Below are 25279 nucleotides of genomic sequence, written 5' to 3' on the forward strand. Positions count from 1 at the left end.
TCCATTCAGGTTCGGGACCTGATTCCAATGTGTGTTAAGCATGTGGGAGGGGGTCTTCCCATACTAACACCAAGCAAATTTCGAACAACAGCATGGTGTCCAAGAACTTAGTTCTGATGCTATCTGCCCTGGAGACAGCACCAAATTCCCCAGGTTAAGGTCTCAGTCCTGTAAGACTGCCCTCCACCCCCGACTCCAGACACGGGTCACAAGTCCCAGTCAGTTACCTGTGCTTCTGACCAACCAGCTACAGATTGGAGGTTCCAGCAACCTCCCCCTTGGGTTTGGTTAATTTGCTAGAGCGGCTCACAGAACTCAGGAAAACACTTTACCAGTTTAATAAAGGATACTGTGAAGGATACAAGTTAATGGCCAGATGAAGAGATACATAGAGCAGGGCCCGCAAAAACAGAGCTTGTATCCTCGTGGAGCTTGGGGCCAGGCTTGGTGGCACTTGGAGGCGTCTGGTTCCCCAACCAGGTAAGTTCTCCCAAGCCGAGGAGCAGGAGCCCAGAGAGCAGAGGCTACAAGCCCTTCCCAGGGGGTTTGTGAGGGCTTCATTGCATAGTCATGATTGACTAAATTATTGGCCATTGGCTGATTCAGCCTCGCCCCTGCCCTTGGGTGGGGTCCAAAAGTCTCTCATTAACATGACAAAACACTCATTTCACCTTTAAGACTGCAGTGTTTTCAGGAACTGTGGATGAAGACCAAATATACCTGGGAAATATGTATTTAGTCACCTGAATGACCAAATATGGATTTCTTATGACTCATATCATAGTCTATTTTAAAAGCTCTGTGAATCTGGCTGTGAATAAGCTTGGTCAGTCAAGAGCTGGGTAGCCCTCGTGCGTGCCGTGGCCCTGCACTGCCATTTGTAACCGCAGTGCCCACTGGCTTTGCCATCTCCCCGAACCACCCTGGTGAGTGAACCACGCCCCCTGCTTCTACAGGAATGCTGGCTCCCTGCAACACTGTCAGCGTGGAGAAACTGAGAGAGGCAGGCACTGGGCTTTTTATGCTGCACAAGTGAGGTTTATTGGGAAAATAAAAACAAGGTTACCTGTCACATCTCAGAGAGACCAGGAGGCAGTGAAAGAGGGAATGGAGTATGGAGGCACCTTGAGAGAGGAGACATGAATCCAGGGGCCAGGGCTGAGCTACTGGACTGGAAAGCCCGACAGCAGAGAAACATCGCCTGGCTTCAGTCTCCTGCCCAGCCGGCTGATGAAGTTAGCCTCGGGCAGGAAGCCTGGAGAGTGGGGCCACAGGGGCTGCAGACGTCTCCCGTTGTCCAGTACCTCTAGCAGAGGAGGTATGTCAGCACTGAGGGCATGAGCAGGGCCCCCAGGAGGCTCAAGGAGGTCCTGAAAGCCAGGGAGTGCAGGGGCTACAGGCTGCAGGGGCTGGGCAGGTGGTGCTGGAGGCCAACGTCCTGCCCGGGCAGCAGGGGAGCCTGAGGAGAAAACACAGGTGTTTGAAACATTGGTGTGAGACGTGCATGAGAGACAAAAGTATATAGACACTTTAGACGTGGAAGACCAGAGGGATCGAGGACCTTAGAGGTCCCTCGAGGCCTTGAACAGGACAGCGACATGCCCAGAGTCCACAGTGGAACTGGAATAAGAGCCCAGGATGCCCGTGTGCTGAACCAGGGTTCCCTCCTGTGGGGAAAGGAATGTGGTGGAGAGAAAGGCGAGCTGGCCTGAGCCAGCCACCCTCCTAACTTAAACACAGCCCCTAGTCTTGTTCCTTGTTGCTTAACAGGGTATACTGTCCATCTGCCCCTTTTCACAGCCCTGTGGAGGGATTACAATGAAAGAATTGGTGCAAATGCCTTTACCAATATTTTTAAATGCTGAGTATGAAGACTCCCTGCTCCTAGGATACTCTTCCAGAGAGAATTTAGCAAAACCTAAATTGCACTGAGCCCAGTATTTTGTCCCCTGTGGGAGTGATTTGCCTCTAGGAGCATAATGCGCTCAGCATAATCGATGGCAGAAGCTGAAAAGCTCCCACATGCCCTCCTCTGCCCCAGGTAGCTCACCACGCTTACTAGGTAGCTAGTTTGTCCCCAAAGATGGGGTCTGCAATACCAGCCCCTCCCTTTAGGTCATTCCCAATAAGAGGTCTCTGCTTTTATATGTGACATGGACACAAATAGCAACAGGGTACATACTTGCAGTCCTCACTCTCCAGAAGGTTCCAGTATGTGGTGATCTCGCCCTCCAGCCGGGCCCTGATGTCCAGCAGCACCTGGTACTCCTGGTTCCGCTGCTCCAGGTCAGCCCAGATCTCAGACAGCTGCTCCTCCACGTTGCTGATAAGGGTCTGCATCTGAGCCAGCTCGGTGCTGAAGCAGGCCTCAGCTTCACGCAGGGAGTTCCGCAGACAGCCTTTCTGCAGTACCAAAGTGGGTAGCAGGCTAAAAATAATGGATCCCAGCCCTCAGGTTCTTCAGTAAGACCATGATACCCCAAGACATTGCCAGGCCAGAGACAATCCAGCTCCCATTAGCAGTCTTCCCCTGGGTGATCTAAGAAAGTCCCAGGGTTCTTCAACAGAGACCTTAGGGTAAGCCTGCAAAACCTTCCTCCTCTGGGTTAGGTTCATTTCCTCAGCATCCACCTCTAAGAAAACATTTTGCAAAGGCCGGGAAGTTACGGGTTAAGCTGTGCCCCTGGTCTGTGTTTACGTGAGGCATGTACAGAGCCCAGGAGCTGCTCACCGGAGGGGAGCCAAGCTGAGTCTTCCCTGCATGCCCAGGACTCACCAGCACAGGCTGAACCTGGCGCTCCACCTCCAGGGCGTTCACGGGGCATCGCAGCTCCAGGATCTCTGACTGGCAGCACTGCGGCTCCTCGGAGCAGGATGTGGCCTGCAGGCTGATGCCTTCAGACTGAAGCACAAGTCCAAAGAGAGACAAGGCCACCTCCCTGCCCAGATGGAAGCCAGGGTCTCTCCCTGCTCTGCAGCGCCACCCTCACCTGGGCTTGGAACCGCCGCTCCACATCACAGAGGTTGGTCTCCACCATGGCACCACACCTCCTCCAGCACCCTGCCCGGATCCACAGTGGGCTCCATGTCCAGCTCAATCCAGAGCTTGTCCCCCAGTTGGCACTTCAGAGTGCTCACTTCCTGCAGGATCAGAAGGACCAACACCCTATGTGAGAAAGGGTTTTGCACAGAGCACCCAGCACCTGCACTCCTCCCCAAAAAGCAACAGGAGAGGCAACCCCACATACTCACTGATGTGAAAGGTCTGCCCAGGGTCAATGGCAAGAGCCCATTGGACACCTTCTTAAATGCACACGGCAAATCTTTGGAGATGAGAAACACCCAGTCTGCCACCTCCCACAGAGTCAGCCTGACTTACACTCAGATCACCCCTTTCTCCTGATGCCCACTGAGCCCAGGTGCTAGTCCTAGAGCCTCAAGGTAGGCATCCTCCCTTTCCTGCCCCCCAATATCCCCCATAAGTCTGCAGCCACAGGGCCTTGAGAGCTGATGGTTGCTCTCAAGACAGAGATGCTCCTTCAGGGACTCCTGCTGGGCCTCCAGGCTGGCCTTGGCCAGGCTCAGGTCATCCAGAAACTTGTGCATCCCGCATGTGTCTGCCTCCACCACCTGGCACAGGGAGTGCTCATTCTCGTGCCTTCCATTGCAGGAGATGTGAGGTCAGCAAGATGCCAAGATAGCCCCTCTCAGCTGCCCCCAGTCCCACAGCCTTCATCACCCTGGGTCCTCATTTCCTCACTTGATCAGCATTCACTGCGTTGGATCATGTAGCTACAGAACTCATGGTCAGGACAAGTATCATTATGCCCGTTGACTATGGGAAACAGGCTCAGAAATAATAACTGGACTATCCAGGATTATAATATCTTGTTTAATAGTAAATACATGGACTCAACCTTCATGTTCAGACTTCAAATGCAGTATTCATTCTGCCCCAAAGGAGTCAGCCAGGAAAAAGAATGGCTTTAAAGTAAACCTTCTGGACCTACAGTTTGATACTGAACCTCTTGGATTAATTATTTCACATTTTTTGCCTTTTTCATTAAATTCAATTGCACCTCTTGATACCAAGGGGCTACAGTGATCATTCTTCCCTCTGATGGATTCGGCCAAGAGTTAGTGAGTCTGTCGATGACCTATGCACTGACAGTTTCTTGCAATGACTTGATTTTGCTTCTGGTTACACATGAAACCCTCTTATCTTCCAGACATGGGGAAAAAATTACATAGGACATACCAATCTAGACTACACATCCTCTTTGTATTAGGTTAAACTATGGTTTGGAGAAGAATGAGGTGGATACTTATTCATTGATTCATTCATTCCTCTAGTCAGCAACTATATTTGAATGCCTAATTTGGGCCAGGACTGTGATGGGCCCTTGGAAGGAGAACGGAAGAGCGGAGTCACTCTGGGCCCTCTTCCAGCCTGACTTACTTGATTCTAAAGTCAACAGCAGCCAGCATGGTGGTGTCAGTTTATACAGTCATCCTGGTATTCTCAGCCTTGCTGCCCAGGATCTGAGGTAAAGCAGGAAGACAGTTCATATAGAACACCACACTCTGGCTTCCAGAGCCTCATGTGGTGTCTACACTCATGCCCAGAAGAACCCAAGACCCTAAACTCCTTGAGCCCTCAGTGGTTTTATGACAGCCAAGCCCTTCTGCCTTCCTCAGACCCAAAATGCCCCACCCAGGCTACCCCAAACCTCACCTTCTGCTGGAGCTCCTCGGTGGCCCAGAAGTAGCTCTGGCAGCCCAGGCACACGCTGGACTCCTGGCATTTGCTCACCTCCTGGATCTTGGTCCCCAGCTCCACATTGTCCCACTGCAGCTGGCACACCTTCTCCAGGCAGGTGGCCAGGAGGTCGTTCAGGACCTGCGTGGTCACCTTCTCATGGCCGCACAGGTCCCAATGTTGCCGGGAATGTTGCAGGTGCCTGGCAAGGGGCCAGTGGTGTGGCAGCCATGCGGCAGACAGAGGCTGGGTCGGCCTGGGGTGGTCCCCACACAGACTCTTTGGGCATGTGCCAGGGGGGCTGAGAGGCACAGGGAGGCAGCCTTGGCCTCTGCCCCAAGCTGGCCCCAAGTGTCAGTGGAGGAGATGGACATTTGTTGCTCCAGGAGTCTTGGTGCTGCCCAGAGTGTGGGATGTGCTGATGTAGGAGGGGGTCGTGGTGTTGGGCTTTGGCTGCACAGGAGGTTCGGAGCAGCTGGGAAGGCCAAACACCGAGTCTAACAACCCACTTCCCTCCTAGGCCTTTCATACCCCAGCTGGGGCTTTTATACCCCACTGTTGGCTCAGTGCTTCGACCTCACTGCCTGATTCCCCACCTGTGTTTGTACCATCATCCTGTTACTCTGCATTGAGTTTATCATTAAGAGTTCCTCACCTCATTAAAGAAATGTTGGTGAATTTGAGGAGCCTCCTGGCTCTTTGATATCAGACTGGCTGTTGGCGGGAGGTCAGAAACTTTCCATTTTTTTCAACGAACGAAAGTCCTGTTAGCCATTTGATGTTTGTACCTGGGCTGGGGTTGGCCTCCTTGTTGATGTGGCTATGCTGGAGGTGTGACTATTTCTGCTGGTCATGATTGGAGTGGCAGGAGAGGTAAACCCCTGTGCCTACAGCGTTGCCCTCCTGGGTTAAGACTGAACCAGTCTTCACTATACAGGCAAGAAACTGGTTCTTGGTTGGTAGGTATTTTGGTTTTTGGTTATCAAGAAGTCCTACATTTCTTCTTTCCTTAACCGTTTGCCTTTCAGAGTCACTCTCGAGGGCACTAAGACTTTAATAAGTTCATTCATTCAATGTGCATCTCCCGGCACATCCCCTATGCTAGGCACTGTGCCACACCCCTGACATACAGTTGGCTAAGCCTGATATGTTTCTGTCTGTCAGGAAGCAACCACAAATTGGGTACCCATGGCCGTTTTTAATAGGGTGTCTGCGAAGCTCGTTAATATGAGGGTGGCCTTGAGGACTATGCCTGGTCAGACCTGGAAAGGTGAGCTCAAGAAGCCAGAACCAAACGAAAATGAACAATAATCTTTTTGAATCCCAAATAAGAACTTGGCTATGAAACTCTTACAACACTGAGTTATCAGTCCCTCCCCCTCCCTACTTCCTTGATTCTGAAGTCCTTTGTAGAGCACCCACCATACGTCTGAGGAGATGGAGCAATAAAATTGTTTAATCCTTGCTACCATCCTGGGAGATGGGGATTCTTATCTTAATTTTATAAAAGAAATAAATCAATAGGGCTTTGAGGACCAGAGATGGGAAGTCACTTTTCTAAAATCAACCCCATTATAAAATAGCAAGGCCTATTCTCAGTATCAGAGTCTTTTGACCCCAGAGTCTAATCTTTCTCTCTTCACCTTGGCCACCACCACGTCCCCACCCAACACCCCCACAAAGGAAAACAACTGTGTCATTGTCAGAACTAAAAAGAATGATAAGGCCTAGAAACCGGCAAGAGTTGAAGTTAGAGAGAAAACATCTGATGTTCTATCTTATTCTTTGTCTCTCAGGAAATACAGGTGTCCGGGAGCCGAAGCAACAGGGCGGGGTTTCTCCACGTGGGAAGGCGCCCAGGAGAAAGCTCTGTCCCCAGAATTATTACGCTGTATCTTACACCCCACTAGCTCTTGGTATCAGGGAACCAAGACAGAGGACTGCCAAGGTCCCAAAAGTTTTCTCTCAATATTTGTGGCAGGAGATAGGTAGGCCCTAGGACCCAGGAAGAACAAATGTAGAATAAGCCATCCACAGGTGTTATAATCAGATCTTTGAGAAAATGAGTATTTACCAGTACTCTGAGCATTGGGCAAAACTTGAACAGACATCCCTGTAGGGACCAGATGTGTGTATGTGAAACAGGCTACTGGAGTTACATTGAGAAGAAATAAAGAATTTAAGAATTCTATCCAGATTGGATTTCCCAAGAAAGGTAACTAGCAGCCAGCTCTGCCTGAGGATCACCCAGAACTGATCAGTGAATAGCCCCTTACAGACACTGTAATCAGAACACCGTCAGGCCAGGCCATCCCAGCCTCCAGAGGCCCCTGGGTGCCATCTGCATGGTTACATCTTCGAACACCATTTGGTTTCTCTCTTCCACTCACAGCAACAAGCTTCTCTATAAACCAGAGAACTAGACTTCTAAATTCACTCTCTGACTTGCTCAATAGAATCCATCTTTTAGCCTTGACCTCTGGCAAGATTTATTCCATTGGCTAAGACCCATTATTTCTTCCATCTTAAAATACACACTTGTGACTTCATAACTTCACTACTGAAGCTTTCTCTGTCTAGATGACACTCCTCCCCACTGAAGCTCTGTCGTGGTCCCGGCTTGGGCTTCTGCCTGGTGTGCTGTTTTGCATAATGACACTCACGTTGCATATTCCTCTGTGAAGTAGCTTGGTTCCACTGATGTGCACTTTTTTCAAAGAGATAAGTGTGGGGTGAGGATCCTCGCCTTCAGACCTAATACTGCTTTCCTTCCCGACCCTTTAAAAAGAGTCCCTGTGGTGCTTGGTGACCAAATATGAGCCAGGTTCTGTGACAAGCAGCGGCAGAGACAGAGTGTGAGACACGGGAGCCTTCTGCCCTGCTTCACTTACCTGTGTGCCCCAAGTTCTCGGCACCGATTCTGACTTCAGAAATAGCAACCTCTAGAGACAGGAAGCCTACTGCAGATGGAAGTGGGTTGCTATGGTCTTGGGAGGCTATTTTCAAACATGATGTTGTTCCATATGAGCGTAACGCAAACAGCAGGAGAGGAAGGTGGAGTTGCAGGCTAGCACCTGGGAATTGCGCCTAACCCACAGCTTACCTTTTCGATCCACGGCTGCCGCCACAGGAAGGTGCGTGGAAGCTTCCAGGGGTTTGTACCCTGTTTGGGAGCTTCACCCATCACAAACTGCTGTGGATGCAAAGACTGAAGACAATTCCTGTGTGTGCAGCCTCATACTACCATGTCTCCTAGGCATTAGGAAATGGTGCCAAAGAAAAATGTAGGTCAAGAAAATCACGAAGACTGTTACAAGAAGAGGCTGAGCATATCAATTTATTATTCTAGGTATGCAACTCTTGAGGCTTTGATGAAGGCAAACAATACATGTTTTTATTTGAATTAGATAGGATTTGGCCATTTGACTTCTTAGATCCTGCCCCCTAACCTACAAGGTGTATTCGCTTATCAATGTTATTTTCCACCTACCATGACATACTGTAGACACTAGGAGTTCATCTGTAAAAGGCACGGTCCCTGCCTTAGAGTGGGGGAGACGTTTGTGATGCTGGTTCAAGAGGGGTGGTGCTGCCCTCACTCAGGTCTTTGGACGGGTCACCACCTTTCTGCTCATCACTCCATTGGGGGCCCAGCGGCAGATCCAACTTGAAACTAGCTTTCCTTTGCGACTGTCTAGAAAAAAGCTCCTGTTTTTTCTTTGTCCTTACATTCATAACACTTCTGACAGATTCTAGCTCTACTAAGTTTTTTAAGCCACACAGCTCTCATGTTCTCTTATGGGAAATGAGGATTATAAAATCTTCCTTAGGAGTCACTTGGGAGGATTCACAACCCATAAAGCGGAGTTTAGTTGCTAATGAAACTACTTTTAATAAGACAGCACAAGGCCACAAGACCTTATCTGCAATTCTGAAATTCAAATCATTCTGAAAACCAAAAGCTTTCTCATAACTCATATTTGTCTTTGATAGCATATTTATGCCACTTAGTATAACTAGCCATACGCTTCACGGCACAATCGGTAATGGGTTTGCTGCAAGGTCTTCCCTCCAGCTGTCGGAGGCCAGGGGGTGAGAGCACTGGATAGGAGCCCAGACTGGGGGCTCCGTGAGGGTCCCCACCTTTCTGCCCCTCATCTACCTACCTTGGATGAAGGCCAGGATTCAGATGTGGAATCTGATGTAGAGTCCGTGAGGGTAGAGCCACGCCCCTGTGGTATGTGGGGCCCCATCTGACATGTCCGTCACCTGCAGAGGAGAGGCATTCACAGAAAGGAAAGAAGCACTTCCTTCAAGGGCTCAGTTCCTCCTTGGTCTATGTGGCTAGAAGTCAAGCACCTGGAAAAGAGCTCCTGGGAACATAGGGGCTGGATATGGTGTCCAGCACAGAGAGGGAAATGGGAGCTCAAAAGAGTAGGTCTCAGACAAGATCACTTTCCTTGTAAAACCATGAAAATGAGATGGGTGTGAGTGTCCCACAGCAGACTCTGCACCTGGTCCTCGGGACCCACCATCCGTAGCTCCCCTCTGGTATCTTCAACTGGGGCGGAGCCTCCTCTCAGCCACTCACCCTCCACCCAGGGACAGGGAACCTGGGGTCCTTTATGTACTCTTGACCAGTGTCAGAGTGAGAGAAGGCTCCTGAGTCCTGGCCATGGTACTCAGGGACAGACCCCCACAGGCAGGCAGGACCACATTATTTGGCCCCTTCTCCACCCCTGGGAGAGTCTCCTAGGGCTGACAAGGCAGGATTAAGGTCTTGTTCTCATTAAAGGAGGAGGAGTTTCAAGGCTCTGCTCCCAGCACTGCCACTCACCAGATGGGTGGCCCAAAGCAAGTCAGCAAGCTCTCTATGGCGCCTGGTTCCCCACTGAACATGCCAGCTCTGGAACAGACCATGGCTTTGAACTCTTGAGCACATCCATAGTTTAAAAAACATTGGACCAGTGCCCAGTGAAACTCAGTGAAATAACCTGACAGCAGTAGACACACTCAACATGCAACTTCATTTATTAATTTATTCATTTACTTTATTGGCCAGGAACCAGAAGAGATGCCATTTTCCAGGCACTACAGAAGGAAAGTGGCCCCACTGAGGAAGCAGGAAAGCCAAAATGCAAATCGAAGTTGTGAGAAGCTGCAGAGTGGCAGGGGTGCCCCACCTTCTAGATGAGCCATTTGTAAGGTAGGCTTCAGCCTCGGTTAGTCTCTTGCTTCCCGCCTCCCTCTCATCTGCGAGGTCCCCGCCAACCCTGCCGTTTGCAGGATCTGCTGCTGGGCCAGCAGCCTCTGGGGTGATGGGAGGAGCGCCATGTGGGGCCTGAGGCGTGCAGGTCCCAAGTGCCCTTGTGTGGGGCCTGAGGTTGTGGCACACAGAGTGCAGGCATTCAGCAGCACAGACACACACTCCAGTGCAGAATAGGAAGATGAACATGCCACCATGTGGTGTTCAAATACAGAGCTGGGGGTTGTTCAAAGGGAGCTTAGATGCCTCCCCTTAGAGTTAGCCCCTAGAAAGGCTTCCAGGACATGGTGGCATCTCACCTGGATTTAAAGCCCAGCTAGAATTTGGCCATGCAAAGATGAGAAAGAGAACATAACATATGTGAGTTACTATTTTGTGGGGAACAAGCAATTTGCAGAAGCACAGGATGTGTGAAGATGAGAGAGAAATGAACTAAAAAAGAACTAAGGATCCCCACATGGTAGCCTTGAATACTACTGTCACTCACTAGGGGGTGAACGGTGGTGTTCCTTAAATGAGGCAGGATGGACTTGTGAAGAAAGAAACCCCTGTCCTGACTGGAGTCCTCCCATCGCGCCCTCAGCAGCAGTGCTTGTTGAACAGAACAGGATGTAGGACCAAATGGTCGCTGACACCAGAGTTTATTTCTGGCATCTTCAGTTCCTCTCCAGGAACACTGATGGAATGCTGTCCCAAGCCACCCCTTCGCTTCTCCTACACTGACACTCACTCCTTTTTCCTGCCATTGTTGCCAGAGCTCCAGGTCTCATCTTACAGTTTGTTGCAGCTCCTCAATGTTCTCAGAGTATGAGCAGTACCTGGAGCACCTGTCAGGCACCTGCCATTTGCTGCACTGCTGCATCTTGACCCCACCTTCTCATTCTCCACTCCCACAACTGCACCTTCTGTAGGTAGATGGCCAGTTGGTCATTTAGGAGCCGCATGCTCTCCTTGATGCCACTGAGGAGCTTTCAGTGAACCAGCTACAACTGCCTTTGTTGGTGGGGAAATTGCTGGTTGCTGGCAGACAAGCGGGGCAGCCCCTGGAAGGATCAGGCTGGGCTGGCCATGAACCCAGCTCTGGGAAGATGGCTGTGAGATCAGCTACTCTCTTTTGGGTGGGCCCAGAATGGTGCTGATGGCTGGACAGCCACTGAGTACAGAGTCCCTTGACAGCTGCTCGCCACAGCCTGCCTGGAGCTGGGAGCCTTCAAGTAACCCCTCGCACAGCTTTAAGAGCAAGGGTTTCTGCTACAGCTAGAAGCTGTGGTCCTAGAAAGCTGAGCTGCAGATGGGTTACCAGGGCAAAGCTCAGAACTTTAATCCACCCCCTGTGGGAGCAGGTGCCATATGCAGATTTCCCCTGAGACAGCTTCATGTCCCCTTCCATCAGAATAACCTTCAGTCAATTATTTCAGCATCCACAAGGAGCTCATAAAAGAGAGAGAGAACTGCCTTCGGACTCCTGTTACTGTCCTCTGTTGCTGAAAGGGATGTTTCATGTCATCTCTGGAGATGCCCCACGGAGAAGGGAAGCTCCACACCTGAGTCACCACCTGGCATCTCTCTGGAGTGGCACAGACGTTAAGATGCAGCAGCCCTCCCAAAGAGGGAGAGCTCACTGAGCATGGGGGCCTCCTGTCTCATGGCAGGAACCCCAGAGAGACTGGGCAATAGAACAGAGAGATGCTAAGGCATTTGCACCGAAGGAATCTTCAGCGGGTGAATTCACCCCGCTCCTGCTTCAGCTGGAGACGAGAGAGGGCTGTGAGCTCCTGAGGGACTCAGAGCAAGCCAGCCACAAGCCGGGACTGGGACCCAGTGCTCCTGACTCCAGTGCATTCTTTTCCCTCTACATCAGACGTCTTCTATTAAAGGGCCAGGTAGTAAATATTTTAGGTTTTGTAGGCCAGACAGTCTCTCTGCACCATGACCACTCAGCTCCACTGTTGTGGCACACAGCAAACACAGATAATATGGAAGCGAATGGGCGTGGCTGTGTCCCAGTAAAATTTTATTTACCAAAACAGGCAGCAGCTGGATTTGACTCATGAGCTGCAGTTTGCCAACCCCTGCTCTACACAACAAGCAATGAGGCCTAGAAACTGGATCCCTCAGAGCACACGGGGAGACCTTTAGCCTGCTCTGGAGTCAGAGGGTGGAGGCAGAGGAGGGCATCACCAGGTGGACTCCAGAGCTGGACGCTGGGCCTCGGACACCGGGCCCTCCACTGTACCGAGGCATTTAGACCAAGACCGGAAGTTCATCCAGATGCCCTTGAGCCTTGGGGAAAACGAAGCTGCCCCTGTAGTCCTGTCACTGCTGCTGCCATTGTTATTTCTGCAACTTGGGCATCAAATGGCTCAGAAAAGCAACTCAGCTGCCATAGTCACTGGAGAAAATCAGAAGACCAGGGATTTGCTGCCAAGGCAGATTTCCTTGAACGACAGTCACTGAGCGCTTGGCAACATGCCAGGCATTGTGATCAGTGTGTCACATGCATTCCACCCCAACAGCTCTGTGAGGAGGTAGAGTTACCCCCACTTCCAAAGGGGAGAAGGAGACTGAGGTGCACAGAGGTCAGGAGGCTGGCCAAATCCCACAGCGTGTCAGGAGTAGAGTTGGGCTTCTAGCCCAGGTTTTCTGAAGCCAAAGCCCTTGATCATTTCCATAACGGTAGGATGTCCGTTGGTGTATTTGGTTACTTATTTATGGCTCAGGGCGAGGACTTGAATAAACTTCTCTTGATAATTGTTCAAAAAGATAGAATTCAAATGATCTTAGAAACATTCTCTTTAGCAAAATTGAGCCCACTGCCTTCATGTGCTAAAGTTTATGAAGTTTTATGAAGCCCAAAAAGAATTGTTTTGTTGTTAAAAGTTTTCCCAGTTATCCCTGGCATATCTTTTCTTCATCTTTTCCCAATATAGCAGAGAAAGAACCATTCAGTGCAATATGGTCCACACACCACCCCATCTCCCAGTCACTGTGTCTGCTACCTGGGCCTTTCTCTCTGGAAGCTGTAGCCTTCTGGCCAGGCTTCCTGACTGTGGCTTTGCCCTGGTGGGGTCCTTGCTCCTGCCTCCCCGAAGGGGCCTTGCTCTCCGGCAGTGAGAGGCAGGCCTGAGGCCACCTCTTTAATGACCTCAGGGAAAGTTGTCTTTGAACCATATGTCCTTCCTTTTCCAATCTCCACCCCTGCTACTTGTGGGAGTTTCTTCAAACATCAAACATTCCAGAGGTTTTATTAGTTTACCATGGCTCTGCCCAAGTTTTCCTATAAACCGGAGTTAATTAAACCCAGATGCTTTGTTATGAGGACAGAGTTCCTCTGAGATTCATCATGTGTGTAGTGCTGGGTCCAGCTTCCAGGAGGTCCTGGTGCTGGTGGGCATAAACATTTCCCAAAGTCTATGCCCACGGCTACCTCATCCATCAAACAGGAGAGATGGACTGGGCTGAAGACGCGCTCGCAAGCCTCTAGCTTGGAAATACCATGTGAACGCAGAAGATGATGGCCATCTGTGTCCAGCAGGGGGCAGCACTCCCAGCCCTGGGCTGTGGGGCTTGGTTCCATATAAAAAGCTTTAACGGGCATTTGGGTGGTCAGACAGGTCTTGGCAAGTTGGAGTGACACACAGGTGTGAAAACAGGAAACAGGTTGACCTCACTGGACAATATGTTCTAGGGGAAAAAGGAGTCTGCAGAGGTCTCCTTAGGGTCCAGGGGCCTGGGCTCCAGCCTGCAACTCCTATGTGATTTTTCCTGCTGTAGCTCTGGCCACAGCCTGAGCTCTGAGCTCTTACTGACTCAAATGCTCTAAGGACAAGAAGATTCTGAGTTTGGGTGTTACTAGTCATTTTTTAAAGAGGAACTATATTCCCAAGAAAGAGTTTCAGCATCACAAGAGAAAATGATTCTATTCTTAGGGACATGAAAGAAGGGGAAAGGGAATATATTTATTAGCTTGAAGTAGTAATAAACCTTGGTGCTTAGAGAAAGCATAGAGTGCTCAGAGAGAACTTGGAGGCTTGGCATCAGAACACTTGGCTTCAGTTCCCACCTGTTGGTTGTGTGTCTGTGAGCATATCTTTTCATCTCCCTGGGACTTAAATTCCTCATCTGTAAATGGGAGAGGCTGGGCCATACCTTCTGTTAGGTTCCTTGTGATTTGTGATTCTGTCCATTTAGGATAGCACTTTCCAATAGAACTTTCTGGAATAATAGAAATATTCTCTATGTGCATTGTCCAGTATGGTACCACTAGCTACATGTAAGTAGTGAGTGCTTGAAATGTGGCTGGGGCAACTAAATAAAATTCCATTTTATTCAATTAAAAATTAAATAGCCACATGTAGTTTTAGTTGCTACCATATTGGACAGAACAGGCTTGGGATTCTAGAGCAGAGATCTGGTTCTGTTCAGTCTATTGTGTAAATCAAGCTAAGCCCAACTGAGTAGAATTGGCTGGTGGATACAGCAGCTTAATTGACAGAGAAAGATGTGTTTATGGGACCACTGGGTGAGGTTTTATTTGTTAGTTATCTAAGAGCACATGCTCTTGAGATAGCAGAGACAACCAGAAACATCAGCAAAGAGAGCAATTTGCTGGCAATGAGAGATGGTTTCTAAGAGATGGGATCTAGGGCACCCCCTGCACATTCTAGACAAATTCTGCACAGGGGCTGACATTAAGGACTGCCTGCTGGTTTGCACTCTGCTGTTAGAACATCCAGTTAGCCAGAAGCCCCTCTCCCTTGGCATTCCAGCTCATTGAAATGTCACCACCCTCCCCTGCCACCCAACCAGAAACCACAGCTGGCTAAGCAGTGTTTGTGTCTCCTGTCAGGCTCATGACCCTGTCTGCCAGACATGCATGTGGGATCATGTCCACAGAGCCCCAGGCAGCTTCAGGATCCAATCCATTCCTCATCATTTCTTGGCAAGTCCAGAGGTTATATCCTTAATAGAAATATCACCTCAGCTCATTAAGGAAGAACTATGTGTTTGGAGGTAAGGTTCAGAAAGGTATCCAAGATGTCTGTTTGCGGCCCTCTCTACTTTACCTGCCATGGCCAATCTTCCCAAGCAGGTCCTTCACCGAGTTCCTCAAATTAATACTTTATTGTCCCATTCCCACTGTCACTGCCTTCATTGTGACCCCTTTTGCTTCTTGCACACACTATTCAGCCGCTGTCTCCCTGCCTCTCAGCCATCCTCTCAGCATCTCATTACACTCCTTGGTAAAACTTCTAAAACACACTCCAGTCATGTCACCCTTGGGCTCAACTCCTGCAGTAGCCTGCCCAATGCCTTCAGGATGGAGACAGGGCTCTTCATGGGGTACCTAAAGCCTGACATCTTCCTACCATTATTCCCACTGCACTTCTGCAGGGAGCTGCTGCTCCAGCCGGCAAGCCACTCAAGGCCTCCTAGGCATGACTTCTGCTTTCCTGCAGACCCCACACACCCACACCTTTTGCTCTATAGACATCCTGTTCAACCTTCCAGGCTCATCTCAAATGCCATCAACCAATGAAGCCACTTCTGCTCTCCCCAAGCTCATACCTTCTCCCAGTATTTGTCAGTGTGTACTCTTTCTAGGAGGAATTTGGCAGTGAAGCGGAGTGGTGAGAATAACACTGCAGTGGAAGCAGCTGGAACTGGGTTCAAGTGTTTGTCCTTGCATGTAGCTTGGGCAACTGACCAAACCATTCTCCGTTCCTCAGTTCCCCGTCTCCAAAGTGGACACGATGCTTATCTTACAAGGTGGTTGTGCAAACTACATAAGCTCATCTATGTAATGTGCTCAACTCAGTGCCAGGTGCCTCACAGGTGCTCAATAAGTGGTAGCAATGGTTATTATTATTTATTATTATTATCATTAGACCGTTACTGAGGAAGCATGGGCCTCACACACACTGACTCCCTCTCTTAATTGTAAGTGTCCAGATGGTGGGGATCACTGCATTTTTTGGTAACCCCTGCACCCAGCTATAGTTTGCAAATAGTGAAGACTCAGAATATGAATTAGTTGGGCATCTCTGGATCCTAAAGGCCTATTTTTGAATCCCAGGTTCACCACTTACTAGCTGTGTGACTTTGGGCAAGTTTCTTAATCTCTCTGGGCCTCAGTTTCCTCATTTGTAAAGAGGAGAAAAAGATGGTACCTTTTTTATAGATTGTAGGAAGGATTAAATGGGGCATTATTAACAAAGTGTCTGGGGAACTATCACCTGGGTTAGCCAGCCCCTACTACAGAACTTGGACCTAAGAGGCAATCAGTGAAGATTTTTTGAATGAATGAATGATCCCATTGTACCTGCTGTAATGAGGTTGAGGGGTAGGGTTCTTACAGTATGATTCTCAGTTACAGTCATTTGGCCATGTGTTCTGGAGTAATTCTTTCTCTCCATTCTTTATTCTTTTATTACCTGGCTCTGGTCTGATTGCCTGGTTCTAACTGGTTTATGGCATGCAGGCCTTTTTAGCAAATGTCTCTCAAGTCTCTATGAAAGAGGAAAGGGCATAAACATAAATATAGGACTTGGCCACGTTCCTCTTGAGCCCAGCTGAACAGAACTGGCTGATGGAGACAGCAGCATAAATGACAGACAAAAACATGTTACAGGACCACTGGGTGAGGGTTTATTTGGCAGTTAGCTGAGAACACATGCATTTGAGCAGCAAAGACAACCAGAAATGTCAGCAAAGAGAGCAGTTTGTCCACAGCAATGAGAGACGGTTTCTAGGAGATAGGGGTAAGAGTGCCCCTGCAGTATCAGAGCACATTGCTGACCACCCACCTGCTGGTGCTGCTCTGGGTCTTCCCTGCCAGCCGGGCTGGCCCTGCTCTCTTGGTGGCCACTGGACCATGGTCAGGCCTGGCCTGAGGAGGCAGCAGGCATTCACTCCAGCCTCCAGGACCCACCTATGCCGAGGAACATCAGTAGCGGCCCGTGGGGGCGAGCACACAGGGCACACAGATGGTGCGGGGCACGCAGACGGTGCGGGGCATGCTGGGAGAGGGCGCACAAGGGCGACAGGAGGGAGTGGAGCATGGGGGACAGGGCAACCTGCAGAAGAAAGGCACACGAGGCAGGATAAGAAAGAAGCCCAACATAGCAACAAACCCAGCTGGCCCCACCCCTGCCCTGCATCCCTCTAACTCACCCACTGCACACCTTTTTCACTAATTTTCCTTCTATCGTCTTCACCTGGGTGGTGCCAGCAGCCTCCTAAGCCCAGTCTTGCATCTCCTATCACAATCAGCTCAGTGGCCAGAGTGATCTTCTACAGACAGAAATCTGCTCATGTCTGTCCCCTGCCTAAAATTTTCAGTGGCTCCCATATGTGTTCAGGATGAAGAGCAACTTCCTTCAACTCAGTTATCACCTCCTCCTTGAAGCCGTCCCTGATCTATCTGTTCAAATCCCCTATGATACCATGTACCTCCTTCCATAGTAATTTGTGGCAATTCTATTATGCTCTGTCTCCCCACTGGGCAGCGAGGTCAGCAGCCATATATGTATGCCCACCCTGCATACCTGGCCTAGAGCAGGTACTTAGGAGGTGTTGAGTAAGATGAATTATCAATTAATGTAGGCAGAATATGTGGCAAAGGAGCAAGGATGATCTCAGAGGCTGACAGGTATGGCCCAAAACCAGAAACAACCCAACTAGGCATTGGATGGAGGCCAAATTGCCCAGAGGCTGACAGGCAGCCTGAGGACCACGTCCTGCCTGAAATGTGTTTCATTTGGCTGGCACTGTATTTTTTTTTTAATTGAAAATGTTTAAAAATCAAGAGAATTTAACACTTAAGAGAAATCCAGATTCCCAGCTTGCCTTGAACAGAGATTCCAGCCATGCTAGATATGCATCTCACACAGTAGAAATGGCCCTGAGGGGACGGTGCCTGGATTGGACGAGGCAGAGCTCCCTGGTTCTCCATGGCCCTGCATGACTCATGTCACTCATGTATAGTAACAGCCTGGTCCTTGAAAAGCATTTAACTTTGCAACTCTTGCCCTGGAGGATAAGACTGAATGGCAGGGAAACAAGGCTGAATGTCTACCAGCCAGTAATCTGCCCACCAAGCCCACAGCCCGGAGGGGTCCTGTGCCCAGACACCGAGCACGCCCTGCCTGTTCTACCCCCTCAGCGCCTAGGGGCTGACACCTGCACTGCCCCGATTCCAGCCCTGCGCATTTCTTCCTCCCTAGACCACGGCCTCGGTCCCCTGAACAGTTTGCCTGCCTGGACTCTCCTCCCGCTCCTCAGTCCTTCCTGCTGCCATCTGTGCCATCTTCCTGGAGAGCAGCTTTGAGCTTTCGCTGACTGGGTCAAGGAAGATTTACTGAGCAGCAACTGGGTGCCAGGTGCAAATAAAAATAGTTTGTATTATCTCTGAGCTCAAGGTGTTTTCCCTCTAGTGGGGAAGGTAGGCAGTTAAGCAAATTCTATCATTTCCTCCTAAAAATAATAAGTTGAGGCCTCCCAATTGCCTGTAAATTAAAGCCCTCCCTCCCAGCATGGCTTCCATGGTTCTCCATGAATGGGCCCCATCTGACCTTTGCTGTCCTCCCTTCACAGCTCATCACATAACCTACCTCTTGTCCTCCCAAGTGCTGAAAACTTTCTCCCCAAGTCTGACCTCCAGTTGCCTACCTCCCTAGACAGATGGAAACACTTGAGAGCAGACACCTTGCCATCATCTATCTCAGTATTCCCCATGGCACCCAGCACGTGGTAGGCACTTGGAAGGACTCTGCTGGCCTGGAATGGAACAGACGGTCTCTGGTGGGCCAGGTTTGGGATGGCAGCGTGAATACCCGCCTGCCTTTCTTAGGCTCATACCAGCTTCCTAATTTCTTCCTGCTCTGACAGAGTTCTAGCTTACGGGTAGATTTAGTGGCTTCCTATCGCCTCCTCCAACCTCACACATGCCTCTGTACAGCCTCAGCTGGGCCCACCTACTTGCAGTCCTCGCTGTCCAGCAGGCCCTGGTACGTGGCGATCTCGCCCTCCAGCCGGGCCTTGGCGTCCAGCAGCACCTGGTACTCGTGGTTCTGCCGCTCCAGGTCACAGCGGATGTCAGCCAGCTGGGCCTCCACGTTGCTGATCACGCACTGCATCTGGGCCAGCTGGGAGCCACAGCGGGCCTCCGTCTCCGCCAGGGTGGACTCCAGGGAGTCCCTCTAAGGCAAAAGGAAAAACAAAACAACTGAGGAGCAGAACTATTTTCCAGGCCTGGTTCAGAAAGATGCAAGAAGTGCCAAGTCTCTCTTTGGGGTTGGGAATGGCCCCTCCCTACCAAAGTCACTGTGGAAACTGAAGCCCAGAAAGGTCGAGTGACTTGTTCAAAATTAAGCAGCTGGTAAGTGACAGGTTTTGAACCCAGGTCTATAGGATTTTAAATCCCTTATTCCTTCTTCAGCCTTAGTCTGGCTTCAGACATTGAATCTGAGGTTCACCAGGCTCTTCCCCTACAGCATCATTTAGATCAGTGGTTTTCAGCCCGTGCTGCATGTTAGACCGCATGGGAGCCTTAAAATTCCCTTTGCCCAGGCCCCACCTCCAGAGACTGATTTCATTCATCCAGAGTGGAACCTGGGCATGGGGATTTGTAAAAGCTCTACAGGTGGGGTGGAGAAGCATGGGTTTGAAAAGGCAGGCTTAGCAGAGAGCAAGCCTCCTTGGGGAGTTGTATTTGACAGTGTCCACCTAACCCAGGTCAGATTTGAGACATGCCCCTTTTATCTCTGAGCTGGGTCTTGGGAAGAACCTCCCTCTAGGAGAGGTCAGCTGGGTGAACATCTCTGGGGACTGAATCTGGGCCGCCACCTCCTCCCCATCCCCCTCCTCTTTCTTTCTGGATGTCTGCACCTACGCTCAGTGCCACCTGGGATCAGAGCCCAGCCCACAGCACTCACCAGGCTGTGCTGGGCCTGCAGGTCAATCTCCAGTGTGTTGACCGTTCGTCTCATATCAATGATGTCTGACTGGTAGCTCTGAAGCTGCTCAGAGCTCATGGCCACCTGCTGGTTCAGCTCCTCCATCTGCAATGGGGGAGACAGGAGAAGGCTGGGAGTGCTTCTCAGGGATGCTAAGGAGGCCAGCCCACCTGCAAGAGGCCCACCTGCGCGTTGAACCATTCCTCCACATCCCTGTGGTTGGTCTCCACCAGGGTCTCATACTGACACCGCATCTCTTCCAGCATCCTGTTCAGGTCCACAGGAGGTGCAATGTTCACCTCAATGTTAAGGCGGTCCCCAAGCTGGCATCGGAGGGCACTGACCTCCTGAAAAGGCACAAGAGCCCCAGGCAAAGGTGAAGTCACAGAACCCTGGCCCACCTCTCCAAGGAGACATGGAACCAAAGATGCTAAAGTTCACTGTGTCAGAGGGGCCCTCTGCAGACTACATTCACTCTGCATGTCCCCGTGGTTGTCCAACTCCAGCCCGACATCCCTGTGATGAGAGAGACACTCCAAGCAACACTTCCTGTCATGACAGCAGAAGCCAAGAGCAGCGTTCGGGTTTGCTGGATCCATCTGGGCTAAAATGGGAAACCCATGCCCCGTATTCCCAGCCACCCACCCAGTGTGTGTTCATCTGGGCACGAGGGCAGCAGGAACCTGGCCTCACTTGATTCAAGGTCCAAGTTGGAGCAGGCATCTTCCCCAGGCTTGGCTGCCAGAGAGAGAAATTTGTCTCTGAGGCTGCTGGCGTGCGATGATCCCTCATTAGTGGCCTCTTGGTGGGGATCCCAGTTCTCAGATTTAAGTGGGTTGAGTCAGATGCCTTAGGGCGCTTGGTGAGTGTATGATGATTGATGGTTCATTGCTTTACACTGAAGCCTGCAGAAACCCAGCCAGGATTCAGAGGCACTTGTTCTTTCAAAACCCAAGTGAGGAGGTTGAGAGCCAACTCAGAGGAGAAAACACCACAGCTCAGGTGGGCTTTGCAGCACACAGGTGCCCAGAGTAGAGAGATTTCCTTCCGAAGGCCAGAGGTGAGGAAAGACCAGAAAGTAAAGGGTTGTCCTGTGGCTTTTTGATTAAGTATGTTATATGCAAATAGGAGAGAGGAACAGCGACAATGGGGACAGAAAAAAGAAAACCAGTGCACCTCAACTTTCCCTTGGAAGAGGTGGGGTCTTCCCCGGAAGTCTAGCCTGGCAGAGAGGGGCAGGCCATCCTTGGGAGTCCTGGAACACAGCCGGGCTCTGGCCCTAGGGCAACACTCTACTCCGTATGTGGCTCTCATGGGAAAATGAAACGCAGTCACAAGCATTTGGCAGTCGCACAAGTCCAGGCAATGTGGAAGGCAAGGTCGCCTGCATTTCCGAGCACTGACCAAGGAACAGGTGCTCCATACCCAAGACCTCACTCAGGCTCTCAGCAGTCCTGCAGTGTTGTCCTGTTTTCCAGATGCGGAGGCTCGGAAGGTTAAATAAGTTGGGCAGTCGCAGAAACCATACATGGCAGGTCTGGGAATTTCAACCCATGTCTAACCAACCCAAAGCCCCAGGTTCTTCCCGCTCTGCTTCCCAGGGCCATCTCAGCTTGACTTCAGGGCTCACCTCTTCATGGTTCTTCTTGAAGCACAGCAGCTCCTCCTTCAGGGACTCCACCTGCATCTCCAGGTCGGCCTTGCACAGGGTCAACTCGTCCAGGATCCTGCGCAGGCCGTTGGTGTCGGCCTCCACCAGCTGCCGCATGGCCAGCTCCATCTCATACCTGTGCAAGGACAGAGTGAGCCACTGAAAGGTGAAACTGAATGCAGAACTCGGGCAGGACCTCAAAATACTGGAGGCTTTTCCAACTCTCTACAAAACTAATGGAAAGCTGCCCCAAGGATGGGCAGGGAGAGGATGCACCCCTATCCCCTGACCAAACTCACTTGGTCCTGAAGTCGTCAGCAGCCAGCTTGGCGTTATCAATGTGCACGACCAACCTGGTGTTCTCTGCCTTGGTGCACAGAACCTGGGGGCCAAGACACACAGAGGGAGTTAGTCCAGGATGAGAAGAAGGAAAAAGAACCCAGATGAGGAAAAGATGGTAGCTGATGGGCAGCCTAGCAGCCATTGCTGCAGAAGCCCCTTTTCCCTGGAACTTGTGGTGATATGTAGTAAACTACTTGTGCTTGGAGAACATGAGATTTATTTTTTAAGCACCTTTGTCTTTATAAATCCAAATACTCCATTTTGGATGCAATGAGCAATGTGGAAGAAAAGAATTTCATTAAGCCTAATCAGTCACCTGACAGAAGAGTCCTTAGCAAGCGCTAACATGTACTGAAAACTCAGCACGCATTGGGGACAGTGCTAAACACTTTACCTACATCAATTCATGGAATCCTCTTGACAGCCGCATTAGGTATAAAGACCATTATTATCCCCATTTTACAGATGAGGAAACTGAGGCCTAGGGAAGTTTCCTCCCAAAGTCTTACAGTCATTCGATGGCAGAACTGAGACTAGATCCCAGGTCTCTCCACAGTAAAGGTTTTGACTGAGCCCTCAAATTATGAGACAACCCTATGCCCTAGGGAAGTCTCTTTTCCCTGAACATATCTTAATAAATTAATGAGATTCAAATCTAAAATGCCAGCTCTTCTGCTTGCCCTCCCAGTGAGTCTATTCACCACTTGCCCTCACCTTCTGCTGCAGCTCATCAATGGTCCTGAAGTAAGCCTGATAATCAGGACACGTGGTGGGCACTTGAGACTGGCAGGCCTCTTGGATCTTGCTCTCCAGGCTGGCATTCTCCTGCTCCAGTTGATGTACCTTCTCCAGGTAGCTGGCCAGGCGGTCGTTCAGGACCCGCATGGTCTCCTTCTCGCTGCCATTGAAGGACCCTTCACAGTACCAGCAGGTACTCACAGAGCTGGAGATGCCACTGGCTGGCTGGCTAGGCCAACAGGAGCTGGGTAGGTAGGTCTTGGGGAGACACCTAGCTGACGGGTAGGTGGTGGGCATGCAGATGGAAGACACGCATGTTGAGGGTTGGCAGGCATAACCCAGACACAGTTCAGGCCGGCAGCTCATGCTGCTGGAGCAGACAGAGGGGGGCCGGGGGCCACTCTTGATGGAGGCTGGTGAACAGTTGGACGTCATGCTGGGGAGGCCCCTTCTCTTCAGCTGCAGCCACCTGGATCACCAATGTCTACAAACCCCACTCTGTTTAGGGCCCTTTTATACCCGCATAGTGAGAGGGCTCATGCAGTGGTGTTGATGTTTATACTCCACCCCAGAAGAGGCTGCTAATTAATTTGTAATTTGGTTTCCAATAAGGAGTTCCTTTCCTCATAAAAGAGGCCAAGCTTGTCATTTGGCTAAAGCAAGACTCTGGGCTGCTTTCATTGATCACCAGCAGAGAGCTCCAGGACACGTCTTCAAAGAATTCAATTCCACCCCTGGGCCCTCATTACCAGGGTGGGGCTGCCAGGGGCTCACAGCGTCCTGGCCCTGTACCACCAATGACCCTGCCAGCTGCACCCCCGCTTGCGCCAGCGCTGGGAAAGGCCACAGTTCTGTGGGGCAGCAGCCGCCCCTCTTAATGAGAACATTCCCTGTGGGAAGAGACTGGCCCTTAATGAGGAGACGTGTGGGTGACAGAAGCTACACCGATACCGGTGGTGGCATAAATCCAGGGAGAGAGGAAAAAGAGCCTTAGGCTTCTAGACATGCGCCATCTCCTTACCCAGGGGCAGAAATGCTGTCGGCGGGGAGGACCAACTCAGGACATGGACAGAAAGCCTAAGCATCAGGGACATCTTTCTAAGTGGATGCTATTGAGAAACAGACGTCAGGACCCCACACTGGGATAAAGAGATCTGTGTCAGGAACATCTCCAAGAGGCAGACACTATCTTGACCGTCTCCAGATCCTCCCCTGTGCACATAAGAAGTCTTCAAGAGTTCAATTGTTTGTTGAACAGGCTGGAACATGCCCTGCTTTCGCTTTCTGCAGTGGAGAGCTCTCTTCGGGGCCTCAGAGGTGGGGAGCGGTGTGCATCAGCTCCCCGGAGAAGTGACACTCTGCAGCCCTGGGATGAGCTAAGCCAGGAGGCCAGGAGCGGCTGTCTCCAATTACAGAAGCCTTGTGTCTTCCTTAAGAAAACAACAGGCCAGACCAGTGGTTTTCAGTTTTGCCTATAATACTTGTGGGCTTATCCACTTCATATTTAATGTGTGTGTGTTATATAGCCACCTTTTATTCATTAATCTTCTCGATATAATATTGGGGTTTAAGTACTTGTCTTATTTTTCATATACTTCTGGAAGTGTTGATGAAGGAGCAGAGAAGGGAAAATGCCACCCAGCCCTATTCCCCAAAAAATGTGTTGCTTAAGAAAAGTCAGAATAGAGATGCTACCTTCTAACTTGCTGTGTGACCTCGGGAAAGTCACTTTACCTCTCTGGACCTCAGTTTCCTCATGCAAACTGGAAGAGTTGGATTAAGTCATCTCTCAGTTTGATTCCCTGCAACAACCATAAATTCCAGTTACTTCATCTGGATTAACTGTTTGGAGAAGTCAGTGGCATCAGGTGGAGGAGGTGTGACAGCAATACCAGCTAGATGGAATGGGATTCATCAGACCAGAATTCAAAATCATACGCAGCACCAACAGACTCTGTACACATACTGGATGCTTTGCATTAATTTGCCCATTTAATCCTCACCCAAAAACCGTGTAAGATCATTGTTATTGTAACAAGGTGTAGCAGTGGTTCTCAAAGCGTGGCCTCCAGATCAGCAGTGTCAGCATCACTCGGGAACATGTTAGAAGTGCAGTTGCTCAGGTCCACCCCAGACCAAGTGAATCAGAAACTCTGAGGCTGGGGTCCAGCCATCTGCATGTAACAATTCTCCAGGCAGTTTTGAGAACTGCTAAGGTATAGGAGCATATAGACCTTAACACCTGCCACCAGAATTCCTCTTGCAGAAAAAACTGTCTTTACATCATAAAACAATGAAGAAGTTCTTGGGGTAAAAGATGGGACCCCATGTGCTTTGAGTTGGCTTCCAAGGCATCAGAGAGAGGAAGGGGAGAATTTGATGTTCCCAGGACTATCATGGAAGGAAGGGGTGAGGAGGAGAGGGAGACAGGAGTGAGGAAGAAAAACACCAGGAAGGTGGGGAGGGACTGTATGATGCAGTCCCACCCCAGGGTCCCCGAGAGATCGTCAGCAAGGTCCACTAAGTTCAAATGCCTGGCATGAGCCCTGTTTCACAGATGAAGGAAG

General features: G+C 50.3%; 2 protein-coding genes across 3 annotated transcripts; both read right to left on the bottom strand.

Annotated features, from left to right (window-relative positions):
- Window positions 1-1032: 1032 nt before the first annotated feature.
- Window positions 1033-5133, bottom strand: LOC118911177 (keratin, type I cuticular Ha8-like). Its single transcript, XM_036882900.2, is given in 10 exon segments — window positions 1033-1459; window positions 1562-1667; window positions 2183-2403; window positions 2777-2902; window positions 2991-3045; window positions 3047-3145; window positions 3509-3658; window positions 4460-4542; window positions 4736-4926; window positions 4929-5133. Coding segments are annotated over 10 exon segments (1302 nt in total). The 3' UTR covers window positions 1033-1393.
- Window positions 5134-16650: 11517 nt separating this feature from the next.
- Window positions 16651-23203, bottom strand: KRT32 (keratin 32). Of its 2 annotated transcripts, none has more exons than XM_057501477.1 (7): window positions 22689-23203; window positions 21932-22014; window positions 21612-21768; window positions 20167-20328; window positions 19961-20086; window positions 19005-19225; window positions 16651-17101 (listed from the first exon to the last, which is right to left on the bottom strand). In XM_057501477.1, exons 1-7 carry the CDS (start codon window positions 23145-23147, stop codon window positions 16972-16974), a joined length of 1338 nt encoding a protein of 445 aa, XP_057357460.1. In that variant the 5' UTR covers window positions 23148-23203; the 3' UTR covers window positions 16651-16971. The 2 variants fall into 2 exon arrangements, with proteins under 2 accessions (XP_057357460.1, XP_057357461.1); XM_057501478.1 differs by having other exon boundaries at window positions 16987-17101; window positions 19001-19225.
- Between the last annotated feature and the right edge of the window lie 2076 nt (window positions 23204-25279).

Source organism: Manis pentadactyla, chromosome 4, assembly GCF_030020395.1.
Source record: "Manis pentadactyla isolate mManPen7 chromosome 4, mManPen7.hap1, whole genome shotgun sequence".
NCBI classification, from domain to species: domain Eukaryota; kingdom Metazoa; phylum Chordata; class Mammalia; order Pholidota; family Manidae; genus Manis; species Manis pentadactyla.

Excerpts from the sequence above, each read along its gene's own strand:
- KRT32 (XM_057501477.1), bottom strand. The coding sequence starts at position 23,147 with ATGACGTCCAACTGTTCACCAGCCTCCATCAAGAGTGGCCCCCGGCCC. Across the intron at positions 22,015-22,688 it reads TTGATGAGCTGCAGCAGAAG|GTTCTGTGCACCAAGGCAGA; the intron begins GTGAGGGCAAGT and ends CTTGGCCCCCAG. Across the intron at positions 20,087-20,166 it reads AGGAATGGTTCAACGCGCAG|ATGGAGGAGCTGAACCAGCA; the intron begins GTGGGCCTCTTG and ends CCCCCATTGCAG.